Genomic DNA, 17,379 nt, shown 5'->3' with positions numbered 1-17,379 from the left:
ATGCAGCAGGCTGTTTTAGACCCAGAGTCACAGGTTGAGAAGGGTGAGAGTGCCCGTATGTCGTCGTTTGTAGGAGCCATTGCTATTGCTGACATGGTCAAGACGACACTAGGCCCAAAAGGCATGGACAAGATCCTGCAGTCCATGGACGGCCCAGACAAAAGCATCTCGGTCACCAACGATGGCGCGACTATCCTGCGCAGCGTTTACGTGGATAATGCAGCTGCTAAGGTTCTTGTTGACATTGCCAAGACCCAGGACGAGGAGGTGGGCGACGGGACTACGAGCGTTGCTGTGCTGTGCGGTGAGTTATTGCGCGAAGCTGAGAAGCTTATCGACCAGCGTATTCACCCACAAACCATTATTGACGGCTGGCGCATTGCTCTTGCTTCGGCAAACGACGCACTTGTGGCCTCAGCTAGCGACAATTCGAAGGATGCCGATAAATTTCGCGAGGATCTCATGAACATTGCGCGCACGACCCTCAGCTCCAAGCTACTAACGTATGAAAAGGACCATTTTGCCAAACTTGCTGTTGATGCTGTACTTCGTTTGCGTGGCTCGAACAATTTGGATTACATCCAAATAATCAAGAAGGCAGGTGGCTCACTGCGCGACTCATACTTAGACGAGGGTTTTATCCTGGACAAAAAGATTGGTGTGGGCCAGCCTAAGCGCGTTGAAAATGCTAGAATTCTTGTGGCAAACACAGGTATGGACACAGATAAAATAAAAATTTACGGCGCTCGCGTAAAGGTAGACTCGATGGACAAAGTATCGGCCATTGAAGAAGCCGAAAAGGCAAAAATGAAGGCAAAGGTTGAAAAGATTGCTAGCTTCGGCATTAACTGCTTTGTGAACCGTCAACTCATTTACAATTACCCCGAGCAGATCTTTACTGAAAAAGGTATTATGGCCATCGAACACGCCGACTTTGATGGTATTGAGCATCTGGCGGCCGTCACGGGTGGTGAAATTGCGTCTACGTTCGACAATCCAAATGCAGTGCAACTTGGAGAGTGCAAGCTTATTGAAGAAATCATTATCGGTGAAGATCGTATGTTGCGCTTTTCGGGTGTCAAGACTGGATCAGCTTGTTCTGTTGTTTTGCGTGGTGCCAGTACGCACCTTTTGGACGAGGCTGAACGGTCGCTGCATGATGCATTGGCTGTGTTGACTCAGACGGTGAAACACTCACAAACGGTTATGGGAGGTGGCTGTACTGAGGTGTTGATGGCTCAAGCAATTGATTTAAAAGCCCTATCGGTACCGGGCAAGAAAGCGCTGGCTATGGAAGCCTTCGCTCGTGCGCTGCGCCAGCTGCCGAGTATTATTGCCGACAATGGCGGATTTGACAGCACGGAATTGGTGACTCAATTGCGTGCGGCACACCACCGTGGTGAGACAACAGCCGGGCTTGACATGCGCACTGGTTGTGTGGGCGATATGGAAACTTTAGGCATTCGGGAGGCCTTAAAAAGTAAAAAACAAGTGCTTTTTTCGGCTGCTGAAGCTGCCGAGATGATCCTCAGAGTAGACGACATTATTAAGTGTGCACCGCGCCAGCGCCAGGGTCGCTAAGTGGTGACAGATGAGTGTGGATCCGAATATTCAATAAACAAATTGGTCAGGTCCATGTTGAAACAGACGAGTTTGGGTCAGAATTGTGATAGAATAAACATTGGTTGCATTTAACACATTCTGAAGCCACAATGTGGATAGTAGGTAAACATGAATGGCAGACTGCATAACAAAAGTGTTGGTGTGGAGTGTATGGCTATTTTGTTTTAAATAGGTCCAAAATCAAATAGGTCTTTGGTACATGCTTTGACATGTGTTCATACTAAAATTCTTGACCGCGTCCCCCATCCTGCCTCTGCCACTGAGACTTCAGAAGTGCAAGTCGCAGTTTGAGACGAACGACATCCGATGTAGCGTATCGGATAGGCGTACGCCCTTGTCGATCTTCCCGATCGGGATCAGCTCCAGCAGCGACAAGAATCTTTATGATATAGCCAAAATCATTAGCAGCCGCACTATGCAAGCTTGTTGTTCCATCGGTAACCTGCGTGGCATTCGCATCGGCACCACGAGCCAGTAGTAGCTGGACAACGTCTGTATGGCCTTTTGAGACAGCACCACGTAGAGGTGTGGCCTCGTTCGTGCCTGACAACGCTTCCAGCTCTGCCCCATGGTCCAGCAGGAGCTCAACAACGTCTTTATGACCGCAATACGCAGCGATGAATAATGCACGCAAATTGTTCTGCGCCGGTGCTTCAAGTCGTGCATTATGTGTCAATAGCTCACGTACCACGTCTGAATGCCCTCTCTCGGCGGCAATGTGTAGCGCTGTCATAGTGCTCGGATGCTTTTCCGCATCAACACTCGCATTAAAAGACAAAAGACAGCGTACGACATCTTGATAGCCCGATTCGACAGCTAAGTGCAATGGCGATGAGCGGCGCTGAACACACACAGCATCAACATTAGCCCCATTGAGCAACAAGGCATTTACCACCGTAAGATGTCCATGTTTGGATGCATAATGCAACGCCGTGTAGCCTGTGGAGGCTGCGGCTGCGTCAATTTTCGCACCACTCCACAAAAGGTGGAGAACGACGGCCAAGTTTCCCCGCCGAGATGCCAGTACCAACGGCGTTGCTTGTATCTTCCCACCGACGGCCTCGACGTTAGCCCCACGAAGCAAAGCATGCTCCACCATTTGTAGATAGCCGTGCTCCGCTGCACGACACAATATGCAAGACGCTGCGTCAGGCAAACTGGACGTACATGCGTCATAAGCGAGCAGGCAGCGGACGATCTCCAAATGGCCGCGTTGAGCAGCTAGGATAAGTGGGTGTTTTGAAGGCTCGAGCAATACAAGGTCCTCGGTACCAATTGTACCCCGTGCCAGTATATATTGGACTATATCCAAGCGATCGTTTTTAGCTGCTTGGCATAGTGCAACCAGGTGAGATCTACAAGCCGAAAGCGCTTTCTCGAGCTCATCCATCGTTCGCGGTTCCTCCGCATGGACTTCATTAAAATCCGACTTTCCTTCATTTTCTACTTCGACGACTTTTGTGCGCCTTTGATGTTGTCGCCGGCGTGTATTGAGGCCCACAGTCTTACTCTCCCCAGTAGTGGCAAAAAAATTTGATGTTGTAGCATCAATGTGTGCTCCGTGTGCGATAAGTAATTCTGCAATTTGTACATGACCATTCTCAGCTGCTCGATGTAAGGGTGTTGTGCCATGAACAGTTGCTGCATTCACATTAGCACCACATTTCAGCAGCAGCTTAGCCACTTCGACATGTCCTTTATAGGCAGCTTCATGGAGCGGTGTATAGCCATATTTGGTAGGCCCATCAACTGGTAGTCCTTGATCTATCAAAAATGAGGCCACATCAACAAAGCCCGAAGCCGATGCTAGGTGCAATCCATTCGTACCGCTCGGTAAAGCAGCCGACAAACGAGCGCCGCGAGCTAAAAGCACCTTGACAGTTTCCAGTTGTCCGTGCATAGCCGCAACATGTAACGGCGTGGCGCCATCGGCATTCCTTGTGGTTATCACATCATCATTCGAATAAAAATTCCCTACGAGCTGTTGCGGTGACGAGCACGTCGACGAATCTTCACTGCTTTTAGTGTTAAGTCCGCAGTCTTCACCTAATAAAAATTCGCTGGAACAAGCCGGGAAATTTTGGAACGACAGAGGTCTATGATCTTTCTCTTCTTCGCATTTATTCGAGGAAGATAAACTAGGCGATTTATTCGACAAGTTTTCCAGAAGTAACATCTGCTGCTGTAGGAATTTAGCCACCATAGCATGCTCGTTCAGCTCGGCGATAACTGCAGCGTTATTGCCGTCGACGTCGCAAGCCATGATATTTGCGTCAAGCGAAACGAGCGTTTGTACTATTGAAAGTGACCCAGTCCGTGCGGCAAACATCAGCGCCGTAAATCCTTCAGAAGTTGCACATTCCGTGTTTGCTCCAGCCAGCAGCAATTCCTGTACGACAGCACCATGACCACCAATACATGCAAAATGCAGTGCTGTAAAGCCGTCTTCATCGGCAGCATCAAGCCAGGAGTTTAATGACAAATCATTTTTGGGAATATTAACACTAGACGAAGAAGAAGAGACGCTTGGACGTGTTGTTTGAATAAGCTTTGTAATCTGCTTGACATCTCCAATCTGTGCAGCGTGTTGTAGCAACTGTACAAAGCTAGCACCGTTTGTAGAGGAGGAGAATGACGACGAGAAGGGCGACATAGACTTCTCGTCCTCCGTAACTGGGCTTCCTCCACTTTGGGTGCTATGGATTGTGGCGTGCATCAGCTATCGACTTAAATAATGGTACGCGTGGATCTTGGCGTGAAAAACAGAGGGTGTGGCGTTCCTAGGGTGCGCTCAATGAAAGCAAACAGCGAGACGAAGCGGAGGTTTAAATCTAAACGATGAAAACTACTGACTTGCTCACCCGCTGATAGAGTCGGAGCTCTGTGAGGTGCTAGAGCGTGAATGTCGTTCATCCGGTAGTGCTTTAAGTGTACGTCACGCCGACAAGACGACAGTAAGTGGCGCAGAAAGAGGCCGAACTGCCCCTTCGACCTCGGCTGCGATCGCGATTATCAAATTGCCACATCAAATACTTTCACTAGGCTCCAATATACGGTTTTCACCTATGAATTTGTAGCAAAATGTCAAACTTCTATGGTTCACGGAAATATTAGTGTACCACGGGAAACCGTGCACCATGCATACACAGACTCAACTTACCTATTCACACAGGATCGATTCGTACGCTCCACTCACGAGCGAGACCGAGAGCCTCTCAAATACCAAGATACCCCAGTTTGATAAGAGTGACATATGCGTAATAAAGTAAAGTTTAAAATCAACCACAAATATCTGATTTACTTTTTTCCATGAAATTTTGTTCTGAGGATAGACCTCTTTCCAGATATCATCGCCCTCATCCGTACCTATATACTTGTCTTAATACTTTCTCGTAAACCACAGTATTGCCGGGTCTAGATCTATGACCAAGGATCAACAGCGTAACGACTATACTCACCACAATTCGCCGTTACACCCCCCACCAAGAGCACTCATATTGTCTTTCAGAAATTAGGCAACAGTTAAGCTCCACAAGCACTCTCTTCTCCCACTATGCATACGATGGGGCTTGCTTTTCTTAGCTTTTCCCACACCGGGTCATAAAACGAGCTTCTAGGATAGACGCGGTCGACGATCTCAAAGTTATGCTCAGTGGGGAGCCGTTGTATTTCCAATCATACCGGTCATCAGAAGAGTTCAAGTCCCGGCGCGGCACCTTGACTTTTACCCAGAGATAAACGACGAAGCTGTCTGCGAGAATTTCTCCGAAGTTGAGGCATTCTCTACTTCTTTTCACCTCTACAACAGTTGCACACTTGTGTCTGCTACCTACTGCGGTAAGTCCATTGGAATCTCGCAGCAAGCTGACGATGACTACAAGCTCAGCGATTCAAGCTTGCGCATCTTAAAGCGCAAGATTCTATACGACTTTTAAGGACTACATCACGTGGTGATGACTTATATAATCCATCAGAAGTCGCCAACCGCGCCGAGGCCTATCCCCTGCATGTCCATGCATACGGGTCGTTGGTCTTAAAACAGAAATGAAAGTTTAGACGTCGCGCTGCGAACGTTTTTTTAACTACTCCTCAGATGTGCCGCATGCGCCTAGATCATCAGAAGTCGGGTGATTCCATACTCTTTATGAAGCCTCTAATCGCTGGCGTAGCGCCGAAGATTATCACACTGAGTTCGAGCACCGGAAATGCCACACCAGTGTTTTGAGCGTTTACAAGCCAGCTTCAGTGAAGCAGACTAAAACTAGAGCGGCATTTACTTTCGTGAATTGCAAAGGCGTGCAAGATGCTAACCACCGTTGTAAATAGCACTGCTTATCTCCGTGAGCAGCTACCAATGAAGCCTATAGCTTTAAAAAGGGCCTAAACAGACTCGCTGATGTAAAGCAGGTTGCGCTGGATTTTGGTCTCATCTTCTGGAGGGATATAGTCAATGCGTAAATTTGCAAGTGGCAATGGTGTCAAGCCAATCTTGCCAAATTGGACCTTGAAATCCCATAAGTTGGTAGAGTGAGTGTAACGGGTTTCACGTGCCCTGGTATGAGGGATATGGGTCACACAAGATGGTATGACCACACAATGGTGTGGCCACACTTAAACAAGAAGCCATCACGTGGCTGGACTGCCAGTAGCTTCAAGTTTTACTATATAGATATGGAAACCTATAAATTTAAATATTTGCTGCAAACAAAGCCGAGAAATACAGTTAACGTTTCAAAACGGAATATTTAACTATCCTTGGGTTGAGACTGTAAAAATCTTGAAGTAAGTGGATTGCAATCCGCTACACTCGTAATGGTTCTAAGTAGAGAACAAAGGTCGCCGACTTCAACCAAGCTTCCTCTAAGCGAAAGAGCTACGGCAGCCCCGATGCACCTGGTAGTATTTGTAGTCAATCTACATTTGAGTCGTTACGACTGACTGTCTATGAAGATGAAGCAGTTCGCTTTTTTGCCCTGACGCATGCATAACGGGCTTAAATAGCTGTTGTCCCTGACCGGCCCTGAGGGCGTGCAACACCTTGCTTCGCACGGACTTGAAGCGATCAGAGCGCGCCTAGAGGCTTTTTGCTCTTCGAAAATGCTCTGCTAGAGCACCTACAGCAGAAGATATCTGCGTTGACTGCGTCTATGATGCGCCACTGTCGACGACGGATGACTCCTCCCGTCCCAAGCCGCTCATGGTGAGTGTTAAGTTCTTCAAAGGTAAGATATCTCCTGCTCTGGGTGAGAGAGGATAAGATAGCCATGGCGTCCGCAATGCTTTAGATCAAGTAGCAGCGCGTGGCGCCAGCTGTCTCCAAGCTCGGTGGTCGAGCGTAAGAATGGGCACTGATGTGCGGCATTTCGGTCGAAGCGGCGTTTCCCTCCTGGACGGAGCTAAAGCTGCAGCTTTCACTGGTGTTCTCGCCGCCGAACCAGGCGTATCGCGTGCTCCTTGCTGCCCGACAAGGTAAGAAGGAATTGGTGGACTTTGTCCAAGATTTGCGTACACTCATAGCCAGTATGGCAGCCGATCTTCTTCCGAAGCGGTCACAGTGACCGTCTTTATAGAGGGCCTCCGCTCTGGTGTGGCCAGAATGAAAGTGTTCCGTGTGCACCCGTCTTTTTTTGGAGAAGTAGTTCGGTATTCAATGCCACATTTACCGCAGGTCGACAAAAATTGGTTGGAATGCACATTCTAGCGGCTCGTCGGGCGGGCCTGAGCCGACTATGCTGATGATGAGGAGACAGAGCTTCGGACTGCCGAGCAGCGTGTAAACATTCAACGGCGTTTTGGATGTGGAGACACTCGTCACCTTCGGATTGGCTGGCCCTGCACAAGGCGCGTCAAGGATCATCAAACCGTCGACCGCTTCTTACCTGTCTTCTGGTTCGACGTGGGGAAACGACAATGCCCTTTTGATGCGGGGCGATCTACCGGGGAAGAACGGAGTTCTGTTGAATCTCAAGGAAATAGAGTTAGCAGGGCCCAGCCCCAAAGAACTCCGTGCTTTTGAGCACGGATCGTGTATGCCAGCCGGGCTTGCTGGCCCTAGAGACGACCGTGTAGGGCTTTGAGAAGCCACGGAAGATCCTGACCGACTCCGGGGCTTTGGGCAATTATGTATAAATCTCCTCGATGGAAGGAAGACAGTTGTGTGCTGAGGCGCTGCAGGCGCGGTTGAGTGACATCGTCACTGTTTGCTTAGCGACGGATCATGTGTCACGGGGCCCGAAGGTCCTTGTGCACCTCGGTGTCAAGTTTCTTGACTTTGATAGCGTGGAATGCTGCTTTGTCTTAGACTTGGATGCACGGTATGCCTCATCCTTGGTATGGCATGGTTGGCACACCAACAGCCATAATTTGACTGGAGGTCGAAGACCTTGGGCGCTACGCGCACGTCTCCTGGTGGAGCTTTTGTAAGTTATGAGCCCACCTCTGCTAGTAGGCGAAAACACTATTGGCGCGGGCACTGGACCGAGACGGTCAACGTTTTGGAGATCGGGGTATCCGAATTGTCAAACACAAAAGCTGTTAGACAAGTGTTGTGAGTATGGCTCGCGGGTTGAACGTGGAGTGGCACGTAATCCACTGAGCACTGCTCAAGTATTAGAGCAGGCGCTACATGCCAAGAGTGGGATAGTCGGCCAAGTGCCGAGGCATTGAGGGCGAGGCCCTTGTGATGTGCGTGGAGTACCAGGTAATCCACTGAGCACTGCTCACGTTTCGAAGCGGGTGCTGCATGCCAAGAATGGAATGGTCGGACGAGGTCCGAGGCGTCCTGGGCAAGGCTTTTCTGATGCGCGGGGAGTGGCGTGTTATTCACTGGATGAAGACTGCGGAAGTAGCAGTTCTTTGTCGGATGTTGTCAATAACATCAAGGCTCCGATGAAGCAGGGAGTGCCTCGATGAGACGTAAAACCTTTATAGAAAGGAGACGGCGAAGCCGTATGTTATCTACAAGATGCAAAGCGGCGACCCTGACCCAAATGTGTCTATCGTAGACAAAAGCGCACAGCTATATACCCTTGTCAACGGTATGACAGGAAGACGGCGACGTCATCCTCGAGGCTATTCCCGCGGTGATTGCTCTTCTTGAGCTGAACGAGATGACCTTCGAAGGATTCAGCGGGATCTTGAGGGCAGGCAATTTAGCCGAGGTGGTCATTATTCGCCCGAACGAGGAAATAAAGTCGTCGTTGCTTCTGGATGAAGCTGTCTCGGAGGACACCAGGAGGGTGCTGAACGCACGAAGTGGACCATCGATCCTGAAGGCTCCCTCGGATCCGTACTTTTTTGGTATAGACGTCGTCTCCAAAGATCCGCTGTAGGTCCTACCTCCGGACCGAGGTGTAGGTTATGAGATTGACCTGGTTTCGAGAACCATATACTGCGTAACCCGCCAATGGCCTCTGCCCAAGAAGCTGTGCGATGTTATCAACGCTTTTCATCGTGCGAAGCACTAAGTAGGAATAGTGCGTAAGAGCAATTATCCCCAATCGACACCCACGTATTGTGTCTGGCAGCCGAACGGCAAGTGGCGTATCGTTCGCGATTTCAAGCAGCTCAACATTGCCACCATTCCGACATAGACACTGATTCCGAGCAAGGATGTTCTGCAGAATAACATGGTTGGATGTACAAAGTACAGTGCACTATGGGTATTACCAATCGCTTATGAGAGCGAGTGATATCCGCTGACAGCGATGGGTACTTCGAGTGGGATGCTCTGGGAGTGACTGATGATGCTTCAAGGGCTGTCAAATATACCAGCAACATTAAATAGTCTTGTGACGCAGTTTTTCAGGTCTTTGCACAGACATACTTCGACGACATCTTTGTCCACAGTCGCGCAGAGCACGGGAGGACGGATGAAGAGAACCATATTGTCCATTTGAGAGCCTGACCCGAGTGCATGGGCACGGAAAAGTTGTTTGCTAACGCAGACAAGTGTATCGTCGGCGTGAAAGAAACCTCTTTTTAGAGTACTTCATCGGGAAGCGTGGCTTCTTTGGTGACAGTACAGCTGGGTCTGTTTAACAATATTGTGATTAAGTGGGAAGCTTCGCGAGCGAATTGGGATACTAATTATTCACTCTTTAATGGGGTGGTCAGGGTAGTTTGTTGGCTGTTGGAGAGGTGAAGACAAACATCCCTCGGGGGCTACTTGAAGGAAATAGCAAGTTGATGAGGTCACCAATTTGGTACAGTTGTTACCGGAGGATGAGGTAATCTCGTCATTCCTCGTCGACAAACCACATAAAGAGCACGGATAGCAAGACGTGGGACAGCTTACTCGAGAATCCGGCGAATCTCAGTAATTTTGTCGAAGAAAAGCCACGACGTGATAACAAGAAACTACATTGTAATCGGGGGTGAGTCATGAATTTAACTTCCAAAATCAAATATTTTGTCAATTGATAACGACCCTAACCATTAGAATAGTGTGGTGTCATTGATGCTTTCTTTGTGCGAAGAAGGAAGCGAAATTGGCGAGGCAAAGCAAACCTCACATTTGGTGCCAACTGTCTGAACCTGAAAGTCAGACGACAAATGGGAATTTAGACACGCAAATTATAGGCTAGATACAACCACAATTTTGGTGCGAACAATATAAAGTAAAGTGGATGTGCATGGTTGGCTGCGCATTGTTCAGTTGGTTATGGTTGTTAAACTGCTATGAGAGGCAGCTATAGCTTTCAAACTGCGCCGAGTACTTCAAGCAGAGTGCTTCGCTTTTATCACAAGTATAATAAACTACATTCAATCGTCAAGTGACTCTGCTGATAAGATCATACCATGTATATGGACAGACCTATCTCGACAATATATTCGTCAATCTTCGTGCAGATTGGAAAAGGTTGAATAATAGGAGAGCCAAATCAAATACCTGCGAATCGTCTTAAATGTATGCGCTCAAATGAACTATTCACCCGTATATCTTTGGTGCCGATGAAATTTGAAGGCTTCCTTTTTAGGGCACTTCATCTGAATTCAGGGACTGCGAGAAAGTCCCACAAAGAATTAAGTCACAGTAATCTGTTTAGTGTCTCTGTCCCAAATTTACGCGGGGGAGTTGTTTAGCCTAGCCGATTACTTGCACAAATACAATGCAAACTAAGCCGACATGGTACGGTCATTAGCCAACTTCTTTTGAAGGAGTGGTTAATGGTTTAGAATTGCGGAAGACGCGGGGGCTTTAATGCTGCGGAAGAAAGACACATGAATGCTCCGATTATGGTTCGTCCGAATCCCGATCAGCCATTTCACGTTGTCTGTGTTGCTTCACCTTTTCAATAGACCGCGCTTAGCGTTCAAGTTCCGCCAGTTGAAAGCTGCTGAGATGAACAACCCGTTAATGACAATGATCGTTCTATGATGAGAGAGCCTTGATGGGTTTAGTGCTCACCTGCTTGGCCCTAATCCGTTTATAATCTATACAGGGCATGCGTCGAGCACACAGCGACGTCGCCACGATAGGTCCTAAACAAAATGAATGATGATTCTTCTTTGCCAGGCATTCCTTTAGAGGCAAGATGGTTGGTAGTGGATGCGCTTTTGCGTCGCCATGACTATGAATTGATGCGTGTCACTATGGTGGCGCTGTGATCTGATAAGGTTTTTAACGTATGGGCCGAACGCAAGTCGTTGTAAATTTTGTGAACATAAAGTTCTCGGAACTCAGATGATGCTTGAGCAAAGCGCGCGGATGCACATCTGCCCTGCTACACATTAACCCAAACTTTTTCTACTACAGCATCGGTCTACGTAACGCTCACCGTTTAGTGGTATCTCATGATGAGAGTTTTAAGTACAAAATACTGTACGAGACTCATGATACCTCTTTTGGTGACCACCTCAAAGGTGATATTCTGCTCGGTGGGCGCTACGTATCATATGATGGTGTGATACACGTCAGCGAATTACTGTTTCTTCGATCTGGACGCACGCCAAACCTCTTTATGAGAGTCAACGTACCACCGCAACCTAGAGAGATCATAAAGTTTAGCTGTGAGACGATCAACCTCCGTCAGCACTGCTCAATGTGCAATACATGATATACTTTCACGAGCATCATTTAATGAACAGGCAGACACACAATGAGCCTTTACCAGTACCTGGTAAAGTGGAAGGAGTATTCTCGGCCTAAAATTTTGTGTGAGATTGAGTTTTTATTTGGCAAGGTTGTAATGGTACCGTGGCGCTTTCGCGATTATGCACCCTAAACCTTTACCTACCTTGGATAACAGGCAGGGTGGTGTCGCAGCATGCATCTCACAAGCGTGAGGCGACTGACTTTGAGGTAAGAAAAAGCCACTCGATAGCTGCCACAGGTGTCACAAGGAAACGAGTGAGGCACTGAGGGTAGTGGACTGTTACCTCGACACCCGCGTCGTGCGTCGTACATTTTAAAGTCAAGCATGGGACGGCGCTCTATATAGACATCCGCTTCTGTAATAAGGTTACACGTACTCTGGTATGAAGAAGTGAATTACTCAAGATGGTGTGACCACACAATAGTGTGGCTAAACCTTAACAATAAGCCACCACGTGGCTGGACTACCAGTAGTTATCCATTTTAGTTAGGTTTACTATGTAACTAGGAAAACCTGTAGATTTAGACATAGGCGGCTTTGCCGCAAATCAGACAAAAGAAATTACAGTATTGATTTTAAATTGAAGAGCATATTTGCCTTGGGTTAAGGGTGTGGTTTCTCTTGGAGTAAGCGGATTGCGACACGCTACACTCGTACAGGTTCTAGTATAGAATGTAAGGTCGGTGACCTTAGCTTAGCTTCCTCTTGGTCAAAGGCTACGACAGCCCCGCTGCACTTGGTAGCACTTGTAGTCACTCTACACATGAGTCGTTGCGATTGACCTCTGTGAGGATGCAGCAACTCATTTATTGGCTTTAGAGCATGCAGAACGGGTTTAAATAGCTGATGTTCCTGCCTGCCCCCGAGGGCGTGCAACACCTCGCTTCACAAGGGCCTGAAGCGATAACCTTATAGACGTTTCCGAGCTATGAATTTTGCTCTGCTAAACCACCTACATTAGCCGTCGGCGTCGACTGCGCTCATGATGCCACCGACGGGACGGATGACTCGATCCAACCCAGGCCGCTCCTTGTGAGTGTTAAGACCTTCGAGGGTAAGAAAGAAGTGCATCTTCTGCTCTGGGTAAATGAAACCGCGATGGCTATGAAATCCATCATGTTCCAGAATGAGCAACAGCGTGTGACGCTAGCCATCTCTAAGCTCGGGAGCCGACCGCGAGAACGGCACTGGCACGCAGTACTTCGGTTGAAGCTGCGATTCCTTTCTGGACGGAACTGAAGCTGCAGGTGTTACGAGTATTCTCACCGCCCAATCAGGCATATTGCGTGCGATCGCATTTTCTTGCCGCCCGACAGAAAGAGAAAGAATAAGTGAACTTTGTCCAAGAGTTGAGAGCTCTCATTGCCGGGATGGCGGCCGATCCTCTCCCCAAGGCGGTCGCAGTGACCGTCTTTATGGAGGACCTCGACCAGAATGGAAGTTTTTCGTGTGTATACGTCTTCTTTTGAAAAAGTGATTCGGGATTCAATGCTGAGTTCAACTTTAAGTCGACTTGACTTGGTTGGAATGCACACCATAGTAGCTCTTCGAGTGGGCCTGAGCCAATGGATCTCAGCTGTGCTGAGAAAGAGGAGGCAGAGCTCCGAGCTACCAAGCAGCGTGTAAACACCCAACGGTGATAAATTTTGGAGACACCCGTCACCTTCAGACTGGTTGTAAGGCGCGTAAAGGTTCGTCACACGTCTTGCTTCTCTCCAGTCTTCTGGCTCGTGCGGGGAAACTGCAGTACCCAGTAGCTGCGGGGCGGCCAACTGGAGAAGAACTAAGTTCTTCTTTGTTGTGCCTCAAAGGGGTTGAAGACAGCAGGCCCAGCCCTGAAGAGCTCCGTGCTCGAGAACATGAAGCGTGAGTGAATGCAGGGCCTGTTTGTCGTAAATGCAACCGTGAAGGGCTTTGACAAGCCGTGAAAATCCTTATCGATTCTGGTGCGTCGAGCATGATTGATCGACGCTCCACGTTAGAAGGAAGGCAGCTGAATGCTGAGGCGCTGAAGGCGCGGTTGAGTGACACTGTCTCTGTGGCTTAGCGACGGGGACATGTGTCACGGGGTCGAAGATCCTTGTGGACCTCGGTGTCGAATTTCTTGATTTTGATAGTGTGGAACGCTGCTTGGGCTTAGACTAAGGTACCACCTCATCCTTGATATGGCATGGTTAAGCCACCATGAACCATAATTTGACTGGAGGTCGAAAACCTTGGGCGCTACGCGCAAATCCCCTGATGGAGCTGTGATGAGTCATCCACCCACCGCTACTAGAAGTCAAAACCGCTATTAATGCGGGCACTGGACCGAGACGGTCAACGTGCTGGAGATCGGAGTATCCGAGTTGGTGAACACCGAAGGTGTATCAACAGGGGTCCCAAGCATGCCTCGTGGGCTGAAAGTGGAGTGGCACGTAACCCGTTCAAAACTACCCACGTTACAGATCAGTTGCTACATGACAAGAGTGGCATGGTCGGAGGCATCGAGGGCGAGGCCCCAGTGATGCACGTGGGTAGGCACGTAATCCACTGAACAGTGCCAATTATCGAAACAGTCGCTGCATGCAATGTGTGGTATGGTCGGCCAAGGGTCGAGGCATCGGGGGCGAGGCCCCAATGCCCCAGTGATGCACATAATTTGCTGAGCACTTATCACGTTTCAAAACAGTTGCTGCATGCTAAGGGTGGTATGGTCGGACGAGGTACGAGTCATCTTGGGCAAGGCCCTTCAGATCCGAGTGGAGTGGAACGTTCTCCATTGGACGAAGACTGCGTAACTAGCGGCTCTTCGTCGGATGTTGTTAATATCATCAAGACTCCGATGGAGCAGGGGATGGAAACAGTGGACGGCGCTGAGTGCGTGCTTGCACTGTTCTCACTAAGACATAAATCTATGGGGAGAGGCAACGGTGAAGACATTGGTTATTTGCAGGACGTAAAGCGTCGATCCTGATCCAAATGTGCCTATCGAAGGCCAAAGCGCACAGCTATATACCCTTGTCAACGGTATGACGGACGAGAAAAACGGCGACGTCACCCTCGAGGCTATTCACGCGGTGATTGCTCTTCTTGAGCTGGAAAGGATGCCCTTCGGAGAGTTCAAAGGCAGGCAATTTAGCCGAGGTGGTCATTATTAGACCGAACGAATGGATTAACTTGTCGTCGCTTCTGGATGAAGCTGTCCTGGAGGACACTAAGAGGGTGTTTAACGCACGAAGCGGATCGTCGATCCTGAAGGACCCCTCGGATCCGTACTATCCTTAAGTGAGTTTCAAGACGTCGTCTCCAAAAACCTGCCGTCGGTCCTACATCCGGACCGACGTGTGCGTCATGATATTGACCTAGTTCCGGGAACGAATTACCCCGTAACACGCTAATGACCCCTGTCCAAAGAGCAGAGTGACTTCATTGGCGCCTTTTTCGTGCGAAGCGCGACGCAAGACTGGTTCGCCAGAGCAAGTGTTCCCATTTGACTCCCACGTATTGTGTCCGGAAGCCGAACGGCAAGTGGCGTAGCGTTCACGCTTACAATTAGCTAGAAGCTGCCACCTTCCAGCACAGGCACCAATCCCCTAAAAGAATGTTCTTCAGAACAACATGTTTGGCTGTCAGAATACAGCGAACTCGACTTGTTCGATGGGTATCACCAATTTCTCATGAGAGCGAGTGATATTCCGCTAACAGCGGTGAGTACTCCGAGCGGTATGCTCTGGGAGTGGTTGGTGATGCCCCCAGGGCTGTCAAATGCACCAGCAACATTTAACTGTCTTGTGACGCAGTTGTTCAGGCCCCACCGGGCGTATGCACAGACATACTTTGACGAATGCTTCGTCCACAGTCCTTCGGGGCACGGGAGGTCGGATGTAAAGAGCCACATCGTCCGTTTGAGAGTGGTGCTCGAGTGCTTGCCCACGAGTAAGCTGTATGCAATTTCAGGCAAATGTATTTTTGGCGCCAAAGAATTTTCCTTTATAAGGTGCTTCCCTTGATGCGTGGCCTTCGAGCGGTTCCCGCTAAGGTCAAGGCCATTGTGGACTGGCAGGCTCCAAAATATTGAAAGAACTTGCGCAAGTGGCTTGGCCTCATAAGCCACTTGCACAAAGACAGCAAGAATTGTGCGGAAATGGCACGGCCAATCTCGAATCTTCTTCGGAAAGATGCGAAATGGTGTCGGGACACCGAGCATCGGGGGTCTCCATACAGGGTCAAAGACAGCCTACTTCATGCTTCGATACAGGCGTTGCCAGACCCCGATCGTATTTTTAGTGTGGTCTATGACGCTTCGGACTTGGCCATCGGCTGTGCACTGGTGCCGCAGGCAAAGTTCTGACAGTCAAAGCTCGGACAGTACGTCTGCAGCTCAACGGGAAGCACATCCCAAGCCCTCGTCGAACGAGCACGACACGCTACGCCCGCCCCGGGTGACGGATTTCCTCGTCGAGGAGTTGGTGGAAGTCGACTACGAGGTGAAGATTCCTTTCCCAGCATAGGAAGACGAGGAGGATGAAGTGCGGTAACGGCGGGCTCGACGTCAGCACAGCTTAAATTTTGCGGACACCGTGACCGTTCCCCGACCTCTCAGCTTCCGGGGGAAGTCGTAGTATTCCCAATTGCCTCGACAAGGCACTGGAGAAGCAATTGGCGGCTGCTCACAGAGCGGGTTTCCTAGGCTCGTATCCACGTTCAACCTTAGACCCTCGTGTGGAATACGACTTCCGCTCGGCGGATCCCGCTACTGAAGCAAAAGACGCGATCACTTGATCAATAGGCGTCTACGTAGTCGGGCCTCCGGCCACTACACAAGCAGGGCTTGATCAGCGGGCAGCTCTGTGAGATCGCATTTTGAACCCCAAGAGATCCCGATAGATCGTTACCGTGCTCGACTTCACGCTCAAAAAGGAGGTGCATCTGCTCTTGCAATGCTGTTCCTGGCGACATCGCTGCAAATGACGATGAAGGCTTTGAGCGACAGGTGCAGCAACACCGAAAACTTTCCTCGCTTACAGCTAAGCCAGAACTTAGTGGACTTGCGCATAGAGCGCCATCTTAGATTTGATTTTGCCAAACTCAAGGTGCAACGCCGACTTCCTGCGTATTGTCGCCCTTTGAATTATAGAACAATCTATAACGTTTCTGCGAGCTCTGAGGTTTCTCACACGGGTGAGTCTACGACCACAGCGGCTCAGAGCTGACTATTGCCGAGAAGCGCCTGACTATTGCCGAGAAGCGCGGTACGCACCACGACGCGAAAGGTCATGATCCTTCTGATCATAAGCGTCTACGACGTCTGGGCAGTCTCGCTGAAGTGGCACCTCAAACTCCCAGAGCTCTCGGAGTCTGGGTATCCCCGCCACTTTACAAGATATTGGTTTAAACGCCGTCGACGACGTCGACACACAGGGCGTTCCACGTGGTAGTTGACGCCACCATTCTCAACGAGAAGCGGCGGGAGATGACGAGTTGGTCGATCGCCGTCCGGTGACTCACGATGCTTTTCAAGCGTTGGAGCCCGGCACTCTGCCGAGCATATCACCGTGGTCGCCTACCGCTGTGCGAAAAACCGCGAGAGTTTGAAAACTTCGTGCACCGACTGCTTCACGTTGATGATTATCGTGCTCTGTAGCGCCTCCTAGCCGTCGAGCAGGCGAATACGTCA

At 49.5% G+C, this 17,379-nt stretch overlaps 2 protein-coding genes across 2 annotated transcripts; one reads left to right on the top strand and one right to left on the bottom strand.

The window, feature by feature from the left end:
- On the top strand, positions 1 to 1,581 carry PHALS_08739 (t-complex protein beta partial; the record flags this gene model as incomplete). Its single annotated transcript, XM_024724142.1, has 2 exons — positions 1 to 43; positions 113 to 1,581. The coding sequence occupies 2 exons, from the start codon at positions 1 to 3 to the stop codon at positions 1,579 to 1,581; spliced, it is 1,512 nt and encodes a 503-aa protein (XP_024575048.1).
- Positions 1,582 to 1,843: 262 nt separating this feature from the next.
- On the bottom strand, positions 1,844 to 4,339 carry PHALS_08738 (Ankyrin; the record flags this gene model as incomplete). Its single annotated transcript, XM_024724141.1, has 2 exons — positions 1,844 to 3,387; positions 3,451 to 4,339. The coding sequence occupies 2 exons, from the start codon at positions 4,337 to 4,339 to the stop codon at positions 1,844 to 1,846; spliced, it is 2,433 nt and encodes an 810-aa protein (XP_024575047.1).
- Between the last annotated feature and the right edge of the window lie 13,040 nt (positions 4,340 to 17,379).

This window comes from Plasmopara halstedii, assembly GCF_900000015.1.
Source record: "Plasmopara halstedii genome assembly, contig: Scaffold_323, whole genome shotgun sequence".
Taxonomy (NCBI): domain Eukaryota; phylum Oomycota; class Peronosporomycetes; order Peronosporales; family Peronosporaceae; genus Plasmopara; species Plasmopara halstedii.
Note: the sequence above shows the minus strand (reverse complement) of the source record. Positions and strands in the feature narration are given on the sequence as shown.